Source organism: Vicugna pacos, chromosome 7, assembly GCF_048564905.1.
Source record: "Vicugna pacos chromosome 7, VicPac4, whole genome shotgun sequence".
NCBI classification, from domain to species: Eukaryota; Metazoa; Chordata; class Mammalia; order Artiodactyla; family Camelidae; genus Vicugna; species Vicugna pacos.
In genome coordinates, this window is record NC_132993.1 from 210,433 (window position 1) to 228,121 (window position 17,689).

At 52.9% G+C, this 17,689-nt stretch overlaps 1 protein-coding gene across 5 annotated transcripts in view; it reads right to left on the reverse strand.

Moving 5' to 3' along the window:
* Nucleotides 1-6,418: 6,418 nt before the first annotated feature.
* The window catches only part of DYNC2I1 (dynein 2 intermediate chain 1), a 42,681-nt gene continuing 31,410 nt past the window's right edge, over nucleotides 6,419-17,689 (reverse strand). For 2 of the 5 annotated variants that reach the window (XM_072964040.1, XM_072964036.1), the window contains 8 exons: nucleotides 17,357-17,470; nucleotides 17,167-17,266; nucleotides 16,843-16,907; nucleotides 14,530-14,590; nucleotides 12,152-12,251; nucleotides 11,846-11,977; nucleotides 10,059-10,282; nucleotides 6,419-6,883 (listed from right to left, as the gene is read on the reverse strand). In XM_072964040.1, coding sequence (XP_072820141.1) covers nucleotides 6,709-6,883; nucleotides 10,059-10,282; nucleotides 11,846-11,977; nucleotides 12,152-12,251; nucleotides 14,530-14,590; nucleotides 16,843-16,907; nucleotides 17,167-17,266; nucleotides 17,357-17,470 — 971 coding nt within the window. In that variant the 3' untranslated portion in view covers nucleotides 6,419-6,708. Of the gene's footprint in view, nucleotides 6,884-7,329; nucleotides 7,395-9,168; nucleotides 9,507-10,058; nucleotides 10,283-11,845; nucleotides 11,978-12,151; nucleotides 12,252-14,529; nucleotides 14,591-16,752; nucleotides 16,805-16,842; nucleotides 16,908-17,166; nucleotides 17,267-17,356; nucleotides 17,471-17,689 lie in introns of those variants that run through there. The other 3 variants (XM_072964037.1, XM_072964039.1, XM_072964038.1) reach the window with 3 other exon arrangements.

Consider the following 17,689-nt stretch of genomic DNA (forward strand, 5'->3'; position numbering starts at 1 on the left):
TGATTGATTGTCTCCTCCTTCCAACCCATCGTCTTCCTGTCTTAGGAAAGCGTGGCACTAGAAGTAACTAGCTTCTATTCTCCTCAAATACTGTTCGAGTACTTCCTAGAATTCTGTGGTGTTGATTTTCAGATCAGCGCGCTCCATTCTAAGGATTATACGTCCTTTTGTCGCTCAGATTTAATCAATTATAAAAGTCAGCACCTCCCTCCCATATCTGGCTTCTCCGGGCCCAGGGGGGCACGTGCCATGCACGTGGTGGTAGCGTCTTGCTTCTGCAGTGCAGCAGCTGTCTCTGAAGCCCTTCTGTGTGGATAACCTCACTCAGCAGCTGGATCAACTGCACCCCAGAGGTGAGGGGAGCTGAGAGATCTAGGTCACGCGTGAGAGAGAGGGTCCAGGCCCCCAGCTGGCTTTCACAGTTCCAGGAAGGCAGTCATTCCCCTTCGCAGATGAATCACAGTGGAGGTCTGGCGTTTGGCTGCTTGAATCAAGGCAAACGGTCAAAAATGCATGAACTGTCTGGTCACAGAAGCAGAGCACTTACCAACAAGGAAATATAACCGTCTACCACCCTGCTGTGTTCAGACGGTGACTCTCTACAGTGGTGATTTCAAGTGTCAGCGGCCCCCAGTCCCGGACCCCTTTTCATGTGAGAGAAATAAACCCGTTTCTAACTACAGAAAGTTGTCCTGTTATTGCAGCCAAGGAGAGCCCTGGACCAGAGATTGGACGTGACTCTCCAGCCAGACTCAGGCGCACTGGCTACCCCCACACCCCCAGTGCCCCTTCCCAGGGGGCCCAGAGACCCTGTCTCACAGAGGGTCTCCCTTCTCTAGGGTCTTGGCATCATCAGGAAACTGGAAGCTTTGGCAGCCCGAGGAGGGGTTCTCTCTGCGAAGCACCCCTCCCCACTGCTCTCTCTGAGGCTTGGCAAACACCACCAAACCCAGATTTATCCAACCCAGTTCCCCTGGCACAGTGGTTGCCCTGGCACCTCGGGGGCCGTGTACCTCCCCCCGCCCAGAGGCTCACGTCAGCAACAGTCCCTCCGAGCTGAGCCCCCGCTTCTCACCAAAGTTAGAAGATGAGCTGGCATGTGACATGTCAGAATTCCTGGCGTATTAGCTATTAGGGGAAAACCTATGACGTTTACTACTGTTGGATCTCAGCATGATCTTGTCCCAACAGGACGCTTTAGTCCTCGGCCAGGTGTACGACCACCCCCCAGTCCTGACAGAGACCTGGCGAGGGGCTGCTAAAAGCCCAGGCTGGCCACCGGGAAGCCATCCCAGGGCGGCCCGGCTCTCTGCCGGCAAGGAGGCCAAGCTGGAAACTGGAGGCCTGGGTGCCATGACCCTCTGTTCAGCTCTGGACAGGTCAGTCCCCCTCCAGGACTTGAGCCAGTCTGTTCAGTGTTTGCCCCACCCCACACGATTCCAGGCTCATCGGTCCCCCCACGAGAAACTGCCAGGCACACCAAGGATTCTGTGGGGAAGCCTCCCATTCCGGGTGCAGCAGCTTGGCAGAGCTCCACGGAGTCGGGAAGCTTGAGCGTCCACTCAACAGCCGAGTGTCCATCAGCTACGGAGGCCTCCTCCCCGCTCAGCCGTGCTCCGGGGGCTGGGGTCCCCCAGACCTCCCGAGTCCCTCCCTGCAGCCACACCCTCCACCTACCACTGCAGCTTCCAGCCTGGAGGCGAGGCTGGGTCAGAACGCACATCCCCGCAGCCCGCTCCTTCCCGAGCCCCCCCCCACGGTGCCTCACCTTGGTCCCGGGGTGTGGAGGCCAAGTGGCATACGGACTCGGGGGCCACCACGCGCCTGTCCTCACTCGCTGTGTGGCACAGGAGCAGTGGGCGCTGTGTGGATAAATGAGGAAGCACACACACTCTGCCACACACACGGCCTGAAAAGTCACTTTGCTCATTTTCAAGGCAGGGATGAGAGTCAGACTTTCTGGTGTAAGAGCAGCCAACAGCAGTTGACTGAGAAGAGTTTAAATAATGCTGTTGGTCTGTTCCAGCCTTTGCCTAAACTTTTACTAAAAATTCAGAGCACAGAGTGTTCCAGAAGGCACTCTCTCTTGCCAGCACCGGCATCACCAGCCACGTCTTGCTTTGAGGGACCTGCTTGGGCACTGGTCCATGCAGGCCTGCCCTGGGAGGGTAGGACTTCACTTAATTTAGTTAATCAGCAGTTGAGAGCGGTCGGGTGTTGGTCCTACGTCACAAGGACGGGTTTCGATGGTGCCAGACAGGGCAGAATATTCTAGAATGGCACAGGCCTTGCTGCTAAGAACCGCTTCCCCAGCTTACAGGGATGGGTCGGTTGGCCCCATGGACCATCCCCACCTCACTGGGTCAGAACATCTCAGGACGGGAATCCAGTACCTGCTACTAGTCCACGTGTCCTCCTCCCTCTCTCTGTCCACGTTGGCCCCTGGAATCCCTTGTTCCAGGCACGGAGGCACCTAGACTGTGAGGCCGGCAGAAATGGTGGGTCCTGACCCCCAAGCCTCCAGGGAACCCAAGCCTGGAGAAGCTCGGAGCCGCAGGCTGGGGATGAGCCGTCTGGGTGCAGGTGGCCCGCGGGCAGCACGTGGACAGCAAGGGCCCTTCAGGGCAGACCAGCAGCTCACCAGCCTCTCACGAGGCATGTGGCCTTCCTCGTCCACCGCCTGACGGCGGGTGGTCTGGAGAACAGACTGTCCTCACTCAGCTCTCTCCCTCAAGTGCTGGCTTGGGTACAAAGGACTCCACCCTCCATCCCTCGCAGAGGTTATAACAGCTCTCAAACATGTAAACTCTTGGAAATCTGGAAGATTAGCAGTTCCTGACTCAAGCATTAGGAAGATCTGGCGCAAGAGGAAAGAGCGTGGCTGTCACATTGCTCACGGGGTGACGTGTGCGTGGGGACAGCGATGTCCTCCCACTCCCCGTGCAGTCTGTAAGCTCACTGAGTAAATGTTTGTCTGTTACCACAGCTTTGTAATTTACTTTGAAATCAGGACGTGCGATGCCTCCAGCTTTGCCCGTCTTTCTCAAGACTGCGTTGGCTAATCTGGGTCTTTTGTGGTTCCCTATTAATTTTAGGATTTTTTTCCATTTTTGTAAAAATTGCCATTTGGATTTTGATGGGGATAAGCACTGAATCTGTAGCTCACTTTGGGTAGTGTGGATGGACACTTCAACAATGTGAGTTCTCCCAATCCATGAACAGGGGTGTCATTTCATGTATCTGTTCCTCTTCTAATTTCTTCCATTAATGGTTTGCAGTTTTCAGCAGACAAGTCTTTCACCTCCTTGGCTAGTTCCTAAGTATTTTATTATTTTTGATGATATTGTCAATGAGATTGTTTCATTAATTTCCCTTTCAGATGATTCATATTAGTGTCTAGAAATGGAACAGATTTTTGTGTCCTGCAACTTTATGGAATTCATTTATTAATTCTAACAGGGTTGGGTTTTTTTTTTTGGTGGAGTCTTTGGGGGTTTCTACATACAGAATCATATCATCTGCAAACAGAGATCATTTTACTGTTTCCTTCCCAATTTGGATGCCTTTTACTTCTTTCTCTTGCCTGATTGCTGTGGCCAGTGGACACTCTTACTGTGTTCTTGGTCTCAGAGGCAAGCTTCCCAATTTTTCACCACTGAGTATGGTATTAACTGTGGCTTGTGATAAGAGACCTTTGCTATGTTGAGGTAAATTCCTTCTGTATCTAGTTTGTTGATCACTTTAATAACAAAAGGGTGTTAAGTTTGGTCAAATGCTTTTTAACACCTATTGAGAAGGCCGTGGTTTTTACGCTTCGTTCTGTCACTGTGGTGCATCACATTTATCGATTTTCTTATGTTAAACCATCCTTGCATCCCAGGATGGATTTCACTTGATCACGGCTCACGATCCTTTTAATGTACTACTAAACTGAGTTTGCTATTATTTTGTTCAAGATTTTCATGTCTTTGTTCATCATGGATATTGACCTGCAGTTTTCTTGTGGGGTCTCTGGCTTTGGTGTGAGGGTAATGCTGGCCTTGTAAAAGGAGTTTGGCACCTGCATAAAGACACACATATGGACCGATGGAACAGAATAGAGGGCCCAGAAATAAACACACACACCCATGGCTAACTGATTTCTGACCAGATTGCCAATAATATACAAAGGGGAAAGGACAGTGTTTTTAATAAACAGTATTGAGAAATTAGATGACCACAAAGGAATAAAATTAGACCTCAACCTTGCACCATACACAAAAATTAACTCAAGATGGATTAAAGACTTAAACACAAGACCTGAAACTGTACAACTCCTACAAGAAAACATGGGGGAAATGTTTCTTGACATTGGTCTTGGCAATAATTTCTTGGACGTGAAACCAAAAAAGCAAAAAACAAAAGCAAAGATAAACAAATGGGACTATACCAAATTAAAAATCTTTCGCAACAGAAACAATTAATAGAATGGAAGGGTGACCTCTGGAATGGGAGAAAATATTTTTAAGCCATATAGCTGATAAAGGATTAATTCCTGAAAGTTATACAAAATTCTACACTTCAGTAACAAAAAACCCAAACAACCCGATTTCTGAATGAGCAAAGGACTTGAACAGACATTTCTCCAGAGAAGACATACAAATGGCTAATGGGTATATGAAAAGACATTCAACATCATTAGTTATCAAATACAAATCAAAATGCAAATCAGAACTGCCATGAGACACCACCTCACACCTGTCAGGATGACTATTATCAAAAAACAAAAAAACAGCAAGTGTTGGCAAGGATGTGGAGAAATCGGAATCCTTGTACATTGTTGGTGGGAATACAAAATGGAGCAGCTGCTGTGGAAAACAGTCTGCAGGCTCTTGAATAAATTAACAGTGGAACTGCCACGTGACCCAGCAGTCCCACGTCTGAGTATGATCCAGTCCTGGGAATATACTCATCAGAACTGAGACCAGAATCACAGAAAGCTACCTCTACCCCCACGTTCACTGCAGAATTATTCAGAGTAGTCAAGATACACAAACAATCCAAGTGTCCATCAGCAGATGAATGGATAAAGGCAATGTTGTGTATGCAGACAACAGGTTATTAGTCATCAAAAAAGAAAGAAATCCTGCCATTGGTAAGAGCACGATGAACCGGAGGACACGAGGCTGCGTGAAGCCAGTCCCAGCACAAACACTGTGCACGTGCACGAGACGCCCCACACAGTCAAGCTCAGAAGCAGAGAATGCGCTTCAGCGGTTGCCAGGGGCTGGGGGAGCGGGGGATGGAGAGTCTTCCTTCAGAAGACCTATCCAGCGTCCTCCACGCACAGGTCTTGGATGGCCTCCAGGAGCCGGCCCTCACCCTCCGAGGTGCTCTCCTGTGGTTTCAGCCTGCGCCGTCTCAGGTGCCAAGAGAGATTTCTGAAGTCACAGCAGATCCCAGACCCTATCCAAGCCCTGACTAGACTGGCTCAAGGCCCTCCTCCAAACCTCCTCACCTGAGCCCCCACCGTCCTACAGCAGGCGTCCTGCTCCCAACAACAAGGCTGCCCCGGGGTCCTCCTCAGCTTGGCTGCCTTCTGGCTCCAAGACTCCCGGGCAGAGCCCTATTCTTGCATTAAAATGCTGAAGGGAGAACTCTCAACCCAGACCTCCACACCCGGTAAAAACGTGTTTCAAAACCTACGGAGAAAGGCTTTTGTGACAGAAACAGTGGGAGCTGCCTGCCAGCGCTCCTCGCCTCCGAGAAGCATCGAAGGCAGCCCCCCGGGCCGAGGGGACAGGAGGCAGCCAGCAGCACAGTAGGTGTGGCCCACCCAACTCCCCTCTCCTCCTTCTAATGCTTGAAAGAACCATCTAAAGCAACACAGCACGAGCTGCGTGTCGGCTGCGTACAAAGGGAAGACATCCGGCGAAGGGCAGCAGGCGCTGGAAGAGCAGGAAGACCTGGGGTGACCTCCCTCCCCGCCCAGGGAAGTGCCGTTATTCAGAGAGGGTAACGTTCTGCACAAGCAGTGTGGTCAGCCTGCAGGCCATCGCCAGCAACGTCTCTTGGACTAGAGCACACCCACAGCTTCTCCAGCGCAGACGCCCAGCAGGACCCTTCTCATCTCCACACGTGCCTTCAAAGACTATTGTTGGCAACACTGCATCTCTGCCAAGGCCACCACCCAGGGTCCTCCTGCCCTTGAATCCCTGTGACAGCTAGAATTAAGAGGACGTATTTATCAGTATCATCTTTACATAAAGCTGCAAATGCTTTAACACCAAAGCACGTTGGTCTGACCGGACAGCCCGACGTTTCCAGCAGGACGAGCCCAGGAAAGCGTTAAGAAAACACAGGCGGGAGGTCATTTTAGTGGAGTCACTCCTTTAATTTAAACCTGTGACTGTCATTTTATGCTTGACTAAGAAAAGAATTAAAAATACATTTTCATTTGGATTGTTTAAAAATCTCTTAACAAACGTGACAGTATTTTAAAGCTGCTCTGAAAACAGGTGGAAATGTCCTCAGAAAAGAGCAGCCGGGCGCGGCTCTCTCACTAAAGTGCTCGCTGCTTCCACTCGAAGACAGTGATTTACTTCCTGGTGCACTGAAGTAGCATTCCTGTGGAACGAACCACGTGCGGAACACACGCCGTCCGTCTACACGAGGGTGCCCTCCCGGCTGCGGCCAGGGCTGCGCCCGCAGTTGGTGGTTTCCCGGCTCCTACGGGGCCTCCTGCAGGAGCAGACGCAGCCTCCTGCGCTCGTCCCCCGCCGGGGTGGCCCACTCCCTCCTCAGGTACTGGACGTCCACGCTGCCAGAGGCTCTGGCCAGCACCAGGGCCAGGAAGCTGCCACGGGTCTTCTCGGCTTCCCCCACGACAGTCATGGCCACCAGCCTGGAACCAAGAAGCACACGTGTGACCCTGACTCACCCTATCACCCGCGTCCCAGGGAAGGAAGAGGAAGGCTGCAGCGTCTGTCATCATCAGAATGGAAATCAGACCCGAGGCAGACGGACTCAATCTACAGAAACCACACTGAAACGTGTCTCTGCAGCCAGAGACTGTGGGACTGACGTCTGTGATGGTCACTGCTAAGCACCAGGGACGTGTGGCCTTGAGATGGGGAGCCCACAGACCTGCACCCCTCACCCAGACCTCACTCTGAGCTCCAGATCCGCCGTCCAGCCAAGGAACCGCACGTGGGGCAGCTGTACCATGGGCACCTTCGCCGACCCCGTTTCTCCGAGCAGGCCCGTTTCCCCGCCATGTCCCCTCCATGGCCACCCCATACCCCCGTCCCCACACAGCACCCTCTGCAGCCTCACCACCGTCCTCCTGTGGTTCAGTGCCGTCTCCCTGAGGCCTCCCCATCCCTGACTTCCAAGTTCAGTTGGGCCCTGGTATCCTAGGAACACCCATCATGTAGTCACAGCTTTAATCACCGAGATTAAACCACGCCCGCTGCAATGTGCCCTCCCGTCTTCTCCACCATGACTGGAGCCAGACCTGAGGGCCACGCCAGTAGACTACAGGAGCAGGCAGCCCCTCGAGGGGCAGCGGGGGTCTCAGTGGCAGGGAGCCCCCGTCGGGGCCCACAACCCAAATACCCCCCAGCCCTCCCCCCAGGCCCCAGGACGTGAGCCCATCACATTATTTCATTTTGTCACCCGTCAGCCCATGGGGACTGCAGCCCCCTGACCAGTTCACTGTCACAGCCCTGGTGCCTACAGCCATAGGGGTGCACAAGAAGGACCCAATAAATACTTGTTTTCGTATGTAGTCAATTCACCTACGGCACAGGAGCCAAGAATACACAGTGGGGGAAGGACGGTCTCCAATAAGTGGTGATTGGGACAACTGGACAGACCATCATATCACACCACACACAGAAATCAACTCAGAACGGATTAAAGACTTGAATGTAGGACCTGAAACCATAAAGTCCCAGGAAAACACAGGCAGCAATCTCCGCAACAGTGTCCGGGCGATGGCCTTTCTGGATCTGACTCCAGGAGCAAAGGCCACAGGAACAACCAGATGGGGTGACATCAAGCTGAAAAACTGCAGATCAGGAGAACGAGCAGCAAAGTGGACACAGACCGGCGGACGGGAGAGCACGTCCGGCAGCCACACCCCTGCTGAGGGGCCAGCACCCTAAACACGTGAGGAACTCACACCCCTCAAGAGCAAAAGCACAAGCAACCCAATTCAAAAGCGGGAAGAAGATCTAAAGAGACATTTCTCCAGGGAAGACACACAGAGGCCAACGGCCACATGAAAAGGCGCTCAGCACCACTGGTCATCAAGGAGATGCAGACCCAGACCACACAGACGTCACCTCACCCGTGTCAGGACGCCACCATCAAGCAGACAACAGCACATGTCGGCGAGGGTGTGGAGAGAAGGGGGCCCTCGTGCACCGCTGGTGGGAATGCAAGTTGGTGCAGCCACTGCGGGAAACAGTCTGGAGGTTCCTCAAGAATTGAAAATGGTTACCATACGACCCAGCAGCTCCACTCCTGGGTAGGTATTCAAAGGAAACGAGAACAGGACCTTAAAGAGGTATCTGTGCCCCCACGTTCACAGCAACACTGTTCACAATAGTCAAGACATGGGAACAGCCCAGGTGTCCATCAGTGGTTGAAGGGATAAAGAATACGTTATGTACACATATTACATGTGGAATATTATTCAGCCATAAAAAGAAGGAAATCCATTTGCAACAACATCGAAGGACCTTGAGGACAGTAAGCTAAGCGAGATAAGCTGGACAGAGAAGGACAAACACTGTATGATCCCGCTTATATACGAAACAAACAAGAAAACCCAGCCAAGCTCACAGATACAGACACCAGACGGGTGGTGGCCAGAGGGAGGGGCGGGGGTGGGCCGAGGGGGTGAAGGGGTCGGAAGGCACAAATTTCCAGTGGTAAAGGAACCACCAAAGGGCGGGACGTTCACTGCGACAGCTGTAGCTAAGTATCACTGAACCGCGTGTTTGAAAAGTTGCCAAGAAACTAAACACTACAAGTTCTCATCACAGAAAGAAAAGTCCTGAAACCATGTGAGGCGATAGACTTCCGTGGCGATCATTCCACAACCTGCACAAACACCGAATCACGACGTTGCACACCTAAAACCAGCATGCTTTATGTCAGTTACACCTCAATACAAATAAATAAATGAACAGACAAACACGTTTTATTAAATAAACGAGACACGTTTTGGAACAAACTGCATGAGCATTATGTGTTTATCAGCAAATCACAGTTTGGATTTTAATGATGTAATTTTTTAATAATTAGAATAATGTAAGTATGCCTACTACTTGAACTAAATAAACGCAATTCTTAATTTTTTTCATATCTTATCAGTATGCCCCTAACATTCTGTCAAACGATCTTCTGGTTTTGATCACTTTTTATCTTCTTTCTTTCACAAAAGGGATGTGGTCCCCATCCTCCAGGTTATAACAAGCCTTCACAGAAGGAGGATCTACTGACAAGAGACATAAAAGCTAAGAAAAAAAGACAGGTGAATGGAAAAAGTGGTCTCAAGGAGGACTCTTCCTGATGCTCATAAAACAACAAAGATGAGAAATTATTAGAGCACACGGGTGACAACCCAGCTGTCGCGTGTGTGGGACGGGCCCCAGGGCAGTCGGCCCCCAGTCGCCTGGGGCAGGGGGACTGTGACTCTGTGGAAGTCCCTGACTCCTGACTTCCACGGAGCATCCTTGTCAGAACCCAGAAGGAACGCTCTGTCTACCGCTCAAACGTGCGTGAATTTATAAAACTAGTAAATAAACTAGTAAATAAATAAAGTGCTAAGAAGAAAAAAGCTCCTTGTATTTACAGAGTGAATTCTCTAACCATACACTCTTTTAGGCTAAATATCAAACAGACACACTTTAAAGTGATTTTTAACACAGTGCTTAAGTATATAAAGATAATATATAGATTTAAATACAAATAACCGCACTTTAAAGTGTAGTAGCCTTATATGTAACTCAAGGAAGACCATCAGTGACGCTTCTGCAGGAAATCACCCGTGAGGGCTCGAGCCTTACCTGTCTGGGGAGACGGACTGTTTGGCCACGGGACCCAGGTCGCTCTCCAGGAGGTCCCAGACGTAAATGCAGGACGCGTCGTCCCAGACCAGAAACATGGCAGGTCTCGTCAAGGACCAGTGCAGGCCGTTTATGGCGCGGCCGCCCGTGCTGTGGTCCCACTGCAGGCGTGGGAGCTCGGCCGTCAGCTGGTGCAGCCTGAGGCTCCCGTCAGAGCAGCCGGCCTGGGGAGGGCAGACTGGCGTCACTCAATCTCACAGCCAGGAAAAATTTCAGAGCATTAGCTTTCTTTTGTTTGTGCAGCAGAAAGAGCTGGTTGAATTTTTGTTTCCAAACATAAAATTATAACAGTAAATGTTGTCCTCACAAATTACCAACTTGAGCTTTCTCCTTGGAGACTGACTCACTGTGAACGCCCTCCAGCCCAGGATGGCTGAGATCAGTGAGCTCAGTGACCAGGTAAACGGGCGCTTTTTTAATAAATGGGCTGTCGCCGATTCAAGCTAGGACGCTGAGACTGGGAAGACTGACACTAAAGTGGAAATCACTGTGCCACTTTTTAAAAGTTACGTACATTTGCACCAATAATAGGACTGTACATTCCTTTTGGAGTGAAATTTGCATTAAAAAAACTTAGCTGGTTTAGTAAAAGACGAAGTTTTTAGCTTAAAAAGAGAAACTTCATTCCATTTTACTCAATATATTTCATCCTTCACATTCTTAATCTTTCAAAAAAACCAGAAGCCTGAGTGAGCAATGTCGGGCGGTCTGTCTGTTCCAGGACCAAGTAACTAAGCACATCGTGGACAACGGGGCTGTTGGGGAGGCGGGCCCAGGGTCAGCACGGATTGGGGCTGGGAGTGAATGTCACTGTGGGAAGAGCGAACAGAACCATGCACAGGACGCAGACCCACCGCTGGGGACAGCCTGCACAGCAGAGTAAGGACTAGCAGTCAATTGTGACCCATGGGGAGAGTGGGGAGCCACGTGTCCGTGCAGACATAGTAAATGTGCTCCGAGGAGGAAAGGAAGTCCTCCAACCTGCAACAGAATTCACAGCAGGGTGCCAGGAGCTCCAGTGGTGTCCCCGCGTCCCCCACCAGAGCCCAGGGGTGAGACGTGGAAGTTGGGGCCCACGGGGGAGACTGGTGTCTGCAGACAAGGAGATGCCAGCAGACTGGATGGAGGGCATCTACGCCCTTGGTGAGGGCCCAAGGCCGTCTCAAGCAGAGGGGACACGGTGACTGAGCAGGACTCGGGAGGGGCATGATCTCGCTCATCATGGGCGCTGACTGACAGGATGTTTTGCTCCGCCCCACAGCCAACAGGACGGAGGCTAGAGGAGGGCCAGCTCAGCTCCTCAGGGATGGACACCCTGGCCACAGGTCAGGGATGTTCCCCCATGCCTGGCAGGGGCGGGAATCCTCGTGCTGGTCTTGAAACTGCTCTCTAAGCCTGAAATTATGTCACAAGCGACGGCCCCGTGGAGTGAGCTGCCCTGACCACAGACGGGGCGTCAGGACATCAGAGCAGACGTGTGCCGACACTGTAGACGCAGCAGAACTGGTGCTTTAAAAACCGACACTCAAACAAGATTACACTGTATAGCACAGGGAAATATACACAAAATGTTATGATAAATCACAGAGAAAAAAAGTGACAATGAGTGTGTATATGTCCATGAATGACTGAAAAATTGTGCTGAACACTGGAATTTGACACAACATTGTAAAATGATTATAAATCAATAAAAAATGTTTAAAAAAAAAACAAACCGACACTCTTACCAGGAAAACTGGTTCCCCGAAAGGTGAAAAGTCAACCACGTTCACCCTTACGGGTCTCACGCCCTGTTGCTGGGGTCTGAACAGCCTGGGAAACACCCTCCGCTCCTGTCTGGTGCCGTGGCAGACGAGGCCCTGGCGGTGAGAAGAGGCCCCGGTGAGGAAGGAGGGGTCTGGCCCGGGCTGGACAAAACCGCCATTCTTGAGACAGTGTAAACAGCGGCACCACAAGGGCGAGCGGAAGCTCATCTGCAGGGAGACGGTCACCGAGCAGCTCTAGTCACAGAGCGAAGTCCGAGCACCACTCACCATGTCCGTGCCCACGACAAAGCGATCAGGGTCTGAAGGCAGAAATTTAACGTTCAGTGTTTGTGTGGACACCCAGAATTCATCGCCTTTATGGAAAAGGCTGGAAAAAGAGAAGGACAAACAGTGTCAGGTAGCCTGGAAGCCGCAGGGCGGAGGTGGCACCTGTGCCACACGGGGCGCCCACCCCCGACCAGCATCTCCAGCCCCCTTGCTCTTCGCTCCTGTGCTCTCCGCGGGTCACCAGTCCTTTCTTCTAGTGTCTGTCTGCATTCTCGCTCCAACTTTCAAACCTCAGAGACAACGGTTCCACCTAGGAACGCCTTCAGACCCCATGACCGGCGCTGTCCTGGCGCCTGAGTGTCTGTGGCCTCCCCGTGCGGGGCCGCCCGCAGGCAGCAGCCCCTGTGCCACTGCGCGGACCCCAGGCCACCCGAAACTTGGTTTCTGGGCTTCTCCCGCTGCAGGGGCGGCGCGTCCTGGAGTCTGTGGGGTCAGCTCTAGCGCACGGCCCAGCAAGCCCACCGCTCCCCATCCGCGGGCCCCAGCTCCGGGAGGAGGTGCCAGCGCGGCCGCACCCCAGCATGGAAGACTGCAGGCCAACTCAAAGTTCCACCGTGCTCTGGCGTCTTCCTCTCTCTTTTCTGAAAGACGATATTCGGTCTGTTGTTGGTTTTTCACCTCATGCTGCGTACCTATCTGTAACAGGCAAGGCCCAGGGCTGCTCCTTCTGCGAGGCCACCCCAGGCACACGGCGGGGGTCTGCCCCCATCTCCGCCCACCCTCTGCTCACACCCACATCCCGGACTCCAGCCACAATCTGCTCTGGACCTGTCACCTCCTCCCTCCAGATTTCGGTCCTCTGTCCCTGGAACCGCCGGCTCCAGGTTTCCTCGCCTCCACCACCAAGGGAGCCCACCCTTGAGTGCCTGCCGCCGCGGCTCCAGCTCCAGCTTCGTCTCTGATGTCGACTGACCCTGCGTCAGCCCCTTAAGGCTGCCCAGAGCCCCATGTGCCGTCCTCCATTCCCGCCTCACACTGTTGCCAAGCTGATCCCCCTAAACTGCTGAGAACCCATAGGAGTCCCCGTGGAGCCCGTCTCGTCCCTGCCCCCTGAGGCTAGTCTCAGCCCTCAGCACAGCACACTCTTTGGGCCTGGCCCCGACTCATCCCCATTTCTCAAAGCAGATCTGCTGCAGGCTGCTGATGCATCGGGGTCTGCTGGGCCCCATCTCAGCCGTCATCTCTCTGAAAAGTCACCACAGCCCTCCCTGAGCTCCCAAGCTCTGCATGCCTCCCCCAGAGCCAACCACAGGGACGAGGACACTGCCACCGAGCCCCTCGGGGGAGGGCTTGCTGCCCCAGGGGCCTGGGGTGCATCACCCAAGGTCATACACCTCCAGGGACGCCCATGGTCTGCAGCTGAGGGGGGTGTCAGGCCTAGCTCAGCCCCCGAGCTGCCATGTCCACTGCCTACGCCTCATCAGACGCCCTCTCCGAGGGCTGCAGCGACCACTGGTCACCGTCTGCACTTGAGGGCCTGAGCGAAGGGGCCACACAAGTTTGGATGGTGCTGGTTGTGCACAGACCTGGGGAGGCACCACCCGGTGTTTGGGGGGAAACCCAATATTGGCTACAGGAGACACTTCCCTTTCAAGAGCGTATAGTTAAGCACAGAAGAAGCCTATAGTTGAAGGGTACATGTAACACAAGGTACCACATGCATAAAGGCCAGAACCGAGATGAGATGAGATTGGTTTGGCAGAAGTCAGAAAAGGGCCTGGGCCACCTGTGCTGGGGTCTGCCGTGTAGCCGGTGAGCTTTAAACATAACTGACTCCTGCCACAGTTACACTGAAACCAGCCTCGGCACGTGTCCGATCACTGACAGCCCAGAGGAGGTTGTCTGAAGAGAGGACTCGGGCTAATATGAAAACTTCTCAGGGTGAGTCGTAGGCTGAGAGCCCGACTGCGGTTACCGACAACAAAGGGCATCTCTGGGAAATCAGTTAACATGATATATAAATACCGCAAATACTACTTGTACACTTAAGATTTTATGTCATATCAAGTTATCTGAGTAAAAATAAATCTAATTTCTGAATAAAACTTTCATATCACTGTTTCTGAATTCTCAAACTTGTCTATTTAGCTTCAGGGTTGTATTAAAACTGGATGAAAAATAGTGAAATAGCACCAATTTATAAGATAGAAAATATTTAAATCAAAGAAAAAAATGTTAGCTCTAGACCTGGTACTTTTACCTATTACTCTGAGTCGTTAATAATAAACCAGCAAACACACGGCGTGTGAAGCCGGTTTCCTCGACGCACGCCTGGCTTGCTCACGAACGAGCGTGAGCTCCTTCTGTGGGAAACCTACCTGCCGCCCAGGTGAACGGCGGTGCTGTGCAGCAGTTTGATCCTCCCTCCAGGTATCAGCCCTGAAAATGGAGAAACCAGAAATAAGTGTGCCTCTAACATGAGTTAAGCCAAAATCCAATCACACGTGCCTGGAATCACTTTCCACTGCTTCAATACCTGTGTCCGGCAGTAACATAAAAACACAGGTGGGTAAAGAGCGCTCCCTCCCTAGAGCGGGGGTGGGTCCTGCAGTTCCCTCGGGGGAAGAATCGAGAGTCTGCAGTTCAAGGCTTCACGGGAAAATGGCTGGTGGGATCAAGATCAAAAAGCCTTCCTAGTTTTAGATTTGATAAAATAAAACAAAGGGAGTACACTAAGCAAAAAAAAAATCAATACATAACTGGAACCTCCGGTTCCCACAGAAACCCTCTTCCGCAAACGTCCTCACGCTCTGGTGGTCTCGCTCCTCAGAGGCTGCCTGGCTCCGCTCCGCGACCCCTCCCTGCACTCCCCACGGGCTCACGGCCCCACTGGCTCTCCCTCCTTTGTCCATTTCCAGCTTCGTCCTCCTCTTCTGTAATTACTGCAGAGGGGGAACTAGAGACTTACTTATATGGAGGCCCACGTCCTAGCAAGGCACAGCCGAGAACCTTGGCAGTGGATGAACTAAAAGTACACAAAAAACTCAACCTGCAGTGAGAAAGGGTGGCTGTAATTATAAGGCATGGGACTGTGTTTATAGACTTGCCACCTGTCACAGTTATAACTCTGATTTCAGGGCGTGCAACGTCACCGACTGCAGATCCCACTTTCCCAGCACCTGCTCCCCGGACCGACTCTGGGGCTGAGAGTCTTGGCTCAAACCTTCCTCCCTGGGAAGTCTTCCCCGATCTGGGCCCTCAGCCCTGCTCCAGCAGTGACATCACGACGGCCAGTCTCCCCAGGAAACCACTCCCCAGGCAGCGCTGTCGACCCTCACCCCATTCCCCTGGCACCGCAGCCAGGACCCAGCTTGTTCAGAGAATCCGTGAATGAAGGACTGGTTCTAAGCGTGACCTGAGCTCTCCAAGAGGCCACTAACCTGATATGCACACGACAGGGCTCGGAACCACCCCAGCCTCTCCCGCAGGCATGTAACGCCCAGAGCTTTCTTGGTGTGAATGTCACCCCCTCTTTTCCTAAAAGCAGAGCTAGATCATGGCTGGAATTTACACAAGTGGTTCTACAGATAAAGGAGTCTTCTTACAGCAACTTTTGATAAAATACACACTGCCTGATACCGCCCTTTGTCAGACTCTCTCATTTATATCACAAAGTACTTTCACGCAAAGTAATTTTGTCTCCACAGGCAGACTATGAACTGACCTCCCAACACCGCCTAAAATTCCCTCAAGTGCCTTGGTCACCGCACAGAGGCCTCGGGTACGTGACCTCTGAGGTCTCTGAGGCTGGGGCTGGGGTCTCGGGGCCAGGGTGTAAGCCGGCGAGGGCAGCGTCGGGCCCCACCAGCCCACGTCCAGGAGGCGCCTGGGCCCTCCCGCCCAACATTCCCGACAGACACAGTGAACACTGCCCCAAGCAGATGAGCAGATGCTGGGTGGAGAAAATGCCGAGAAAGGCGGGGCCTCGCCTCAGACAGGCCTCCATCCAGCCTGGCTTCTGGGAGCGAGTCCACCTCTCAGCCAGGCCGCCGCGGCCCACATGAAGCCCGGCAGCTGCTCCACAGACAGGGGGCGCCCCTGTCTGATTTCGAGCATCGGGGCAAAGCTGGGGTCACTCTCGTTACACCCATTGCCTGGGTCTGCCGGGGCACCCCCAGCTCAAACCAGGTGAGGGGCTGTGGGACGGACGCCCGGGCCCTGCCTGACACGGCAGACTGGCCACGGGGCGTCAGGAACCGCTGACCTCGGGCCTCGGCCCCTGCCTCCACTGCCCCAGCCTCAAAGACTGTGGGAGTCACCCTGAGGGGTGGACCTGGGACTCGCACACCAACTGGTGACCCAGGACACAGAGGGCCCCGCAGCACAGACAGGACACGCAGCCCTTCCTGTAACAAGAGCAGCACGCGAGCTGGTCTCGGGGCCTGTTCAAGGGTCAACAGGGCATGAAGCATACAACTTTCATCTTTACTTTCCAGGTAGCTAATTACTTTTTTTTTCAAAGCAGGTATTGGAATCTTTTTATTCGTTTTATTCATTTTAGCAAACACTGAATAAAATTAGTGTTTTTATTTAATAATTACCCAAGTCACTTATTGAACCAGCGAGATCTGCCCTTGGTAATTCAACCACCACCTGAAACAGATGGGAAGATGGAAACACTTTACACTCACGGAACACTTCAGCAGCGCAGAGCTCTGACGAGGACAGCATGCTCCATTGGCCACTAAAAGGATCACTGCTCCAGAAGAGAGATGGGTCATAACTTCCGAACTAATACTTGCATGCTGTAAACCGCCTTCTTTCAACCCGTTTCTCCACGCTCCATGAGGGGCCGACGTCCAGCACGTCCTCTGCAGTGAGTCTCCCACCCTCGTCCTGTGGCCCCGACTGTCCCCACCGCTTGCACTGGCATCGCTCATTCCCGCAGGAATTCCCGATGGCCCGTCTGGTCCTTGTGTCCCCGAGCCGAATGGAGCCCCCCACACCCAACCAACCTCAGCACAGACCAGGCCCGGGCGTGCGGCCTCCTCACCCACACGTTGAGAACCCCGCTCTCGTCCAAGGACGCGATGTGGAACGACAGACCCGACGTCTCTATGAAGACAGAAGTGGGGAGGGAGGCTCGAGACCAGGGGACCACTCCTCACGACCTGAGCTACAGAGCTCATGAGGCGAAGGGCGTACCTTCCGGAGCAGAGAAAGGTGAGAGCACGCAGCTCTGTCTTTTGCAGACAGACGCCGAGACCGGTTCTATCGCTCGGAGGGGACTGCGGTGGTTCACCGACGTCAGGACGCCGTCTGGGGATGGAAGGGTAAGTCAGGGAGCACAGTTAGCACTGAGTTGTGCGGGGACGGGCACAGGTGCATCTCCTCAACGAGAGACCACGTGGACCACACACAAACGTCCACGTGCCACTGCTATCAGCATCACCGTGAAGCAGAGACCAGAGTTCACTGCGCCAGTGAGAAGAGGGGTGAGCTTTGCACGCAGGGCTGCGGGTGTGGAGGGCGAGGTTC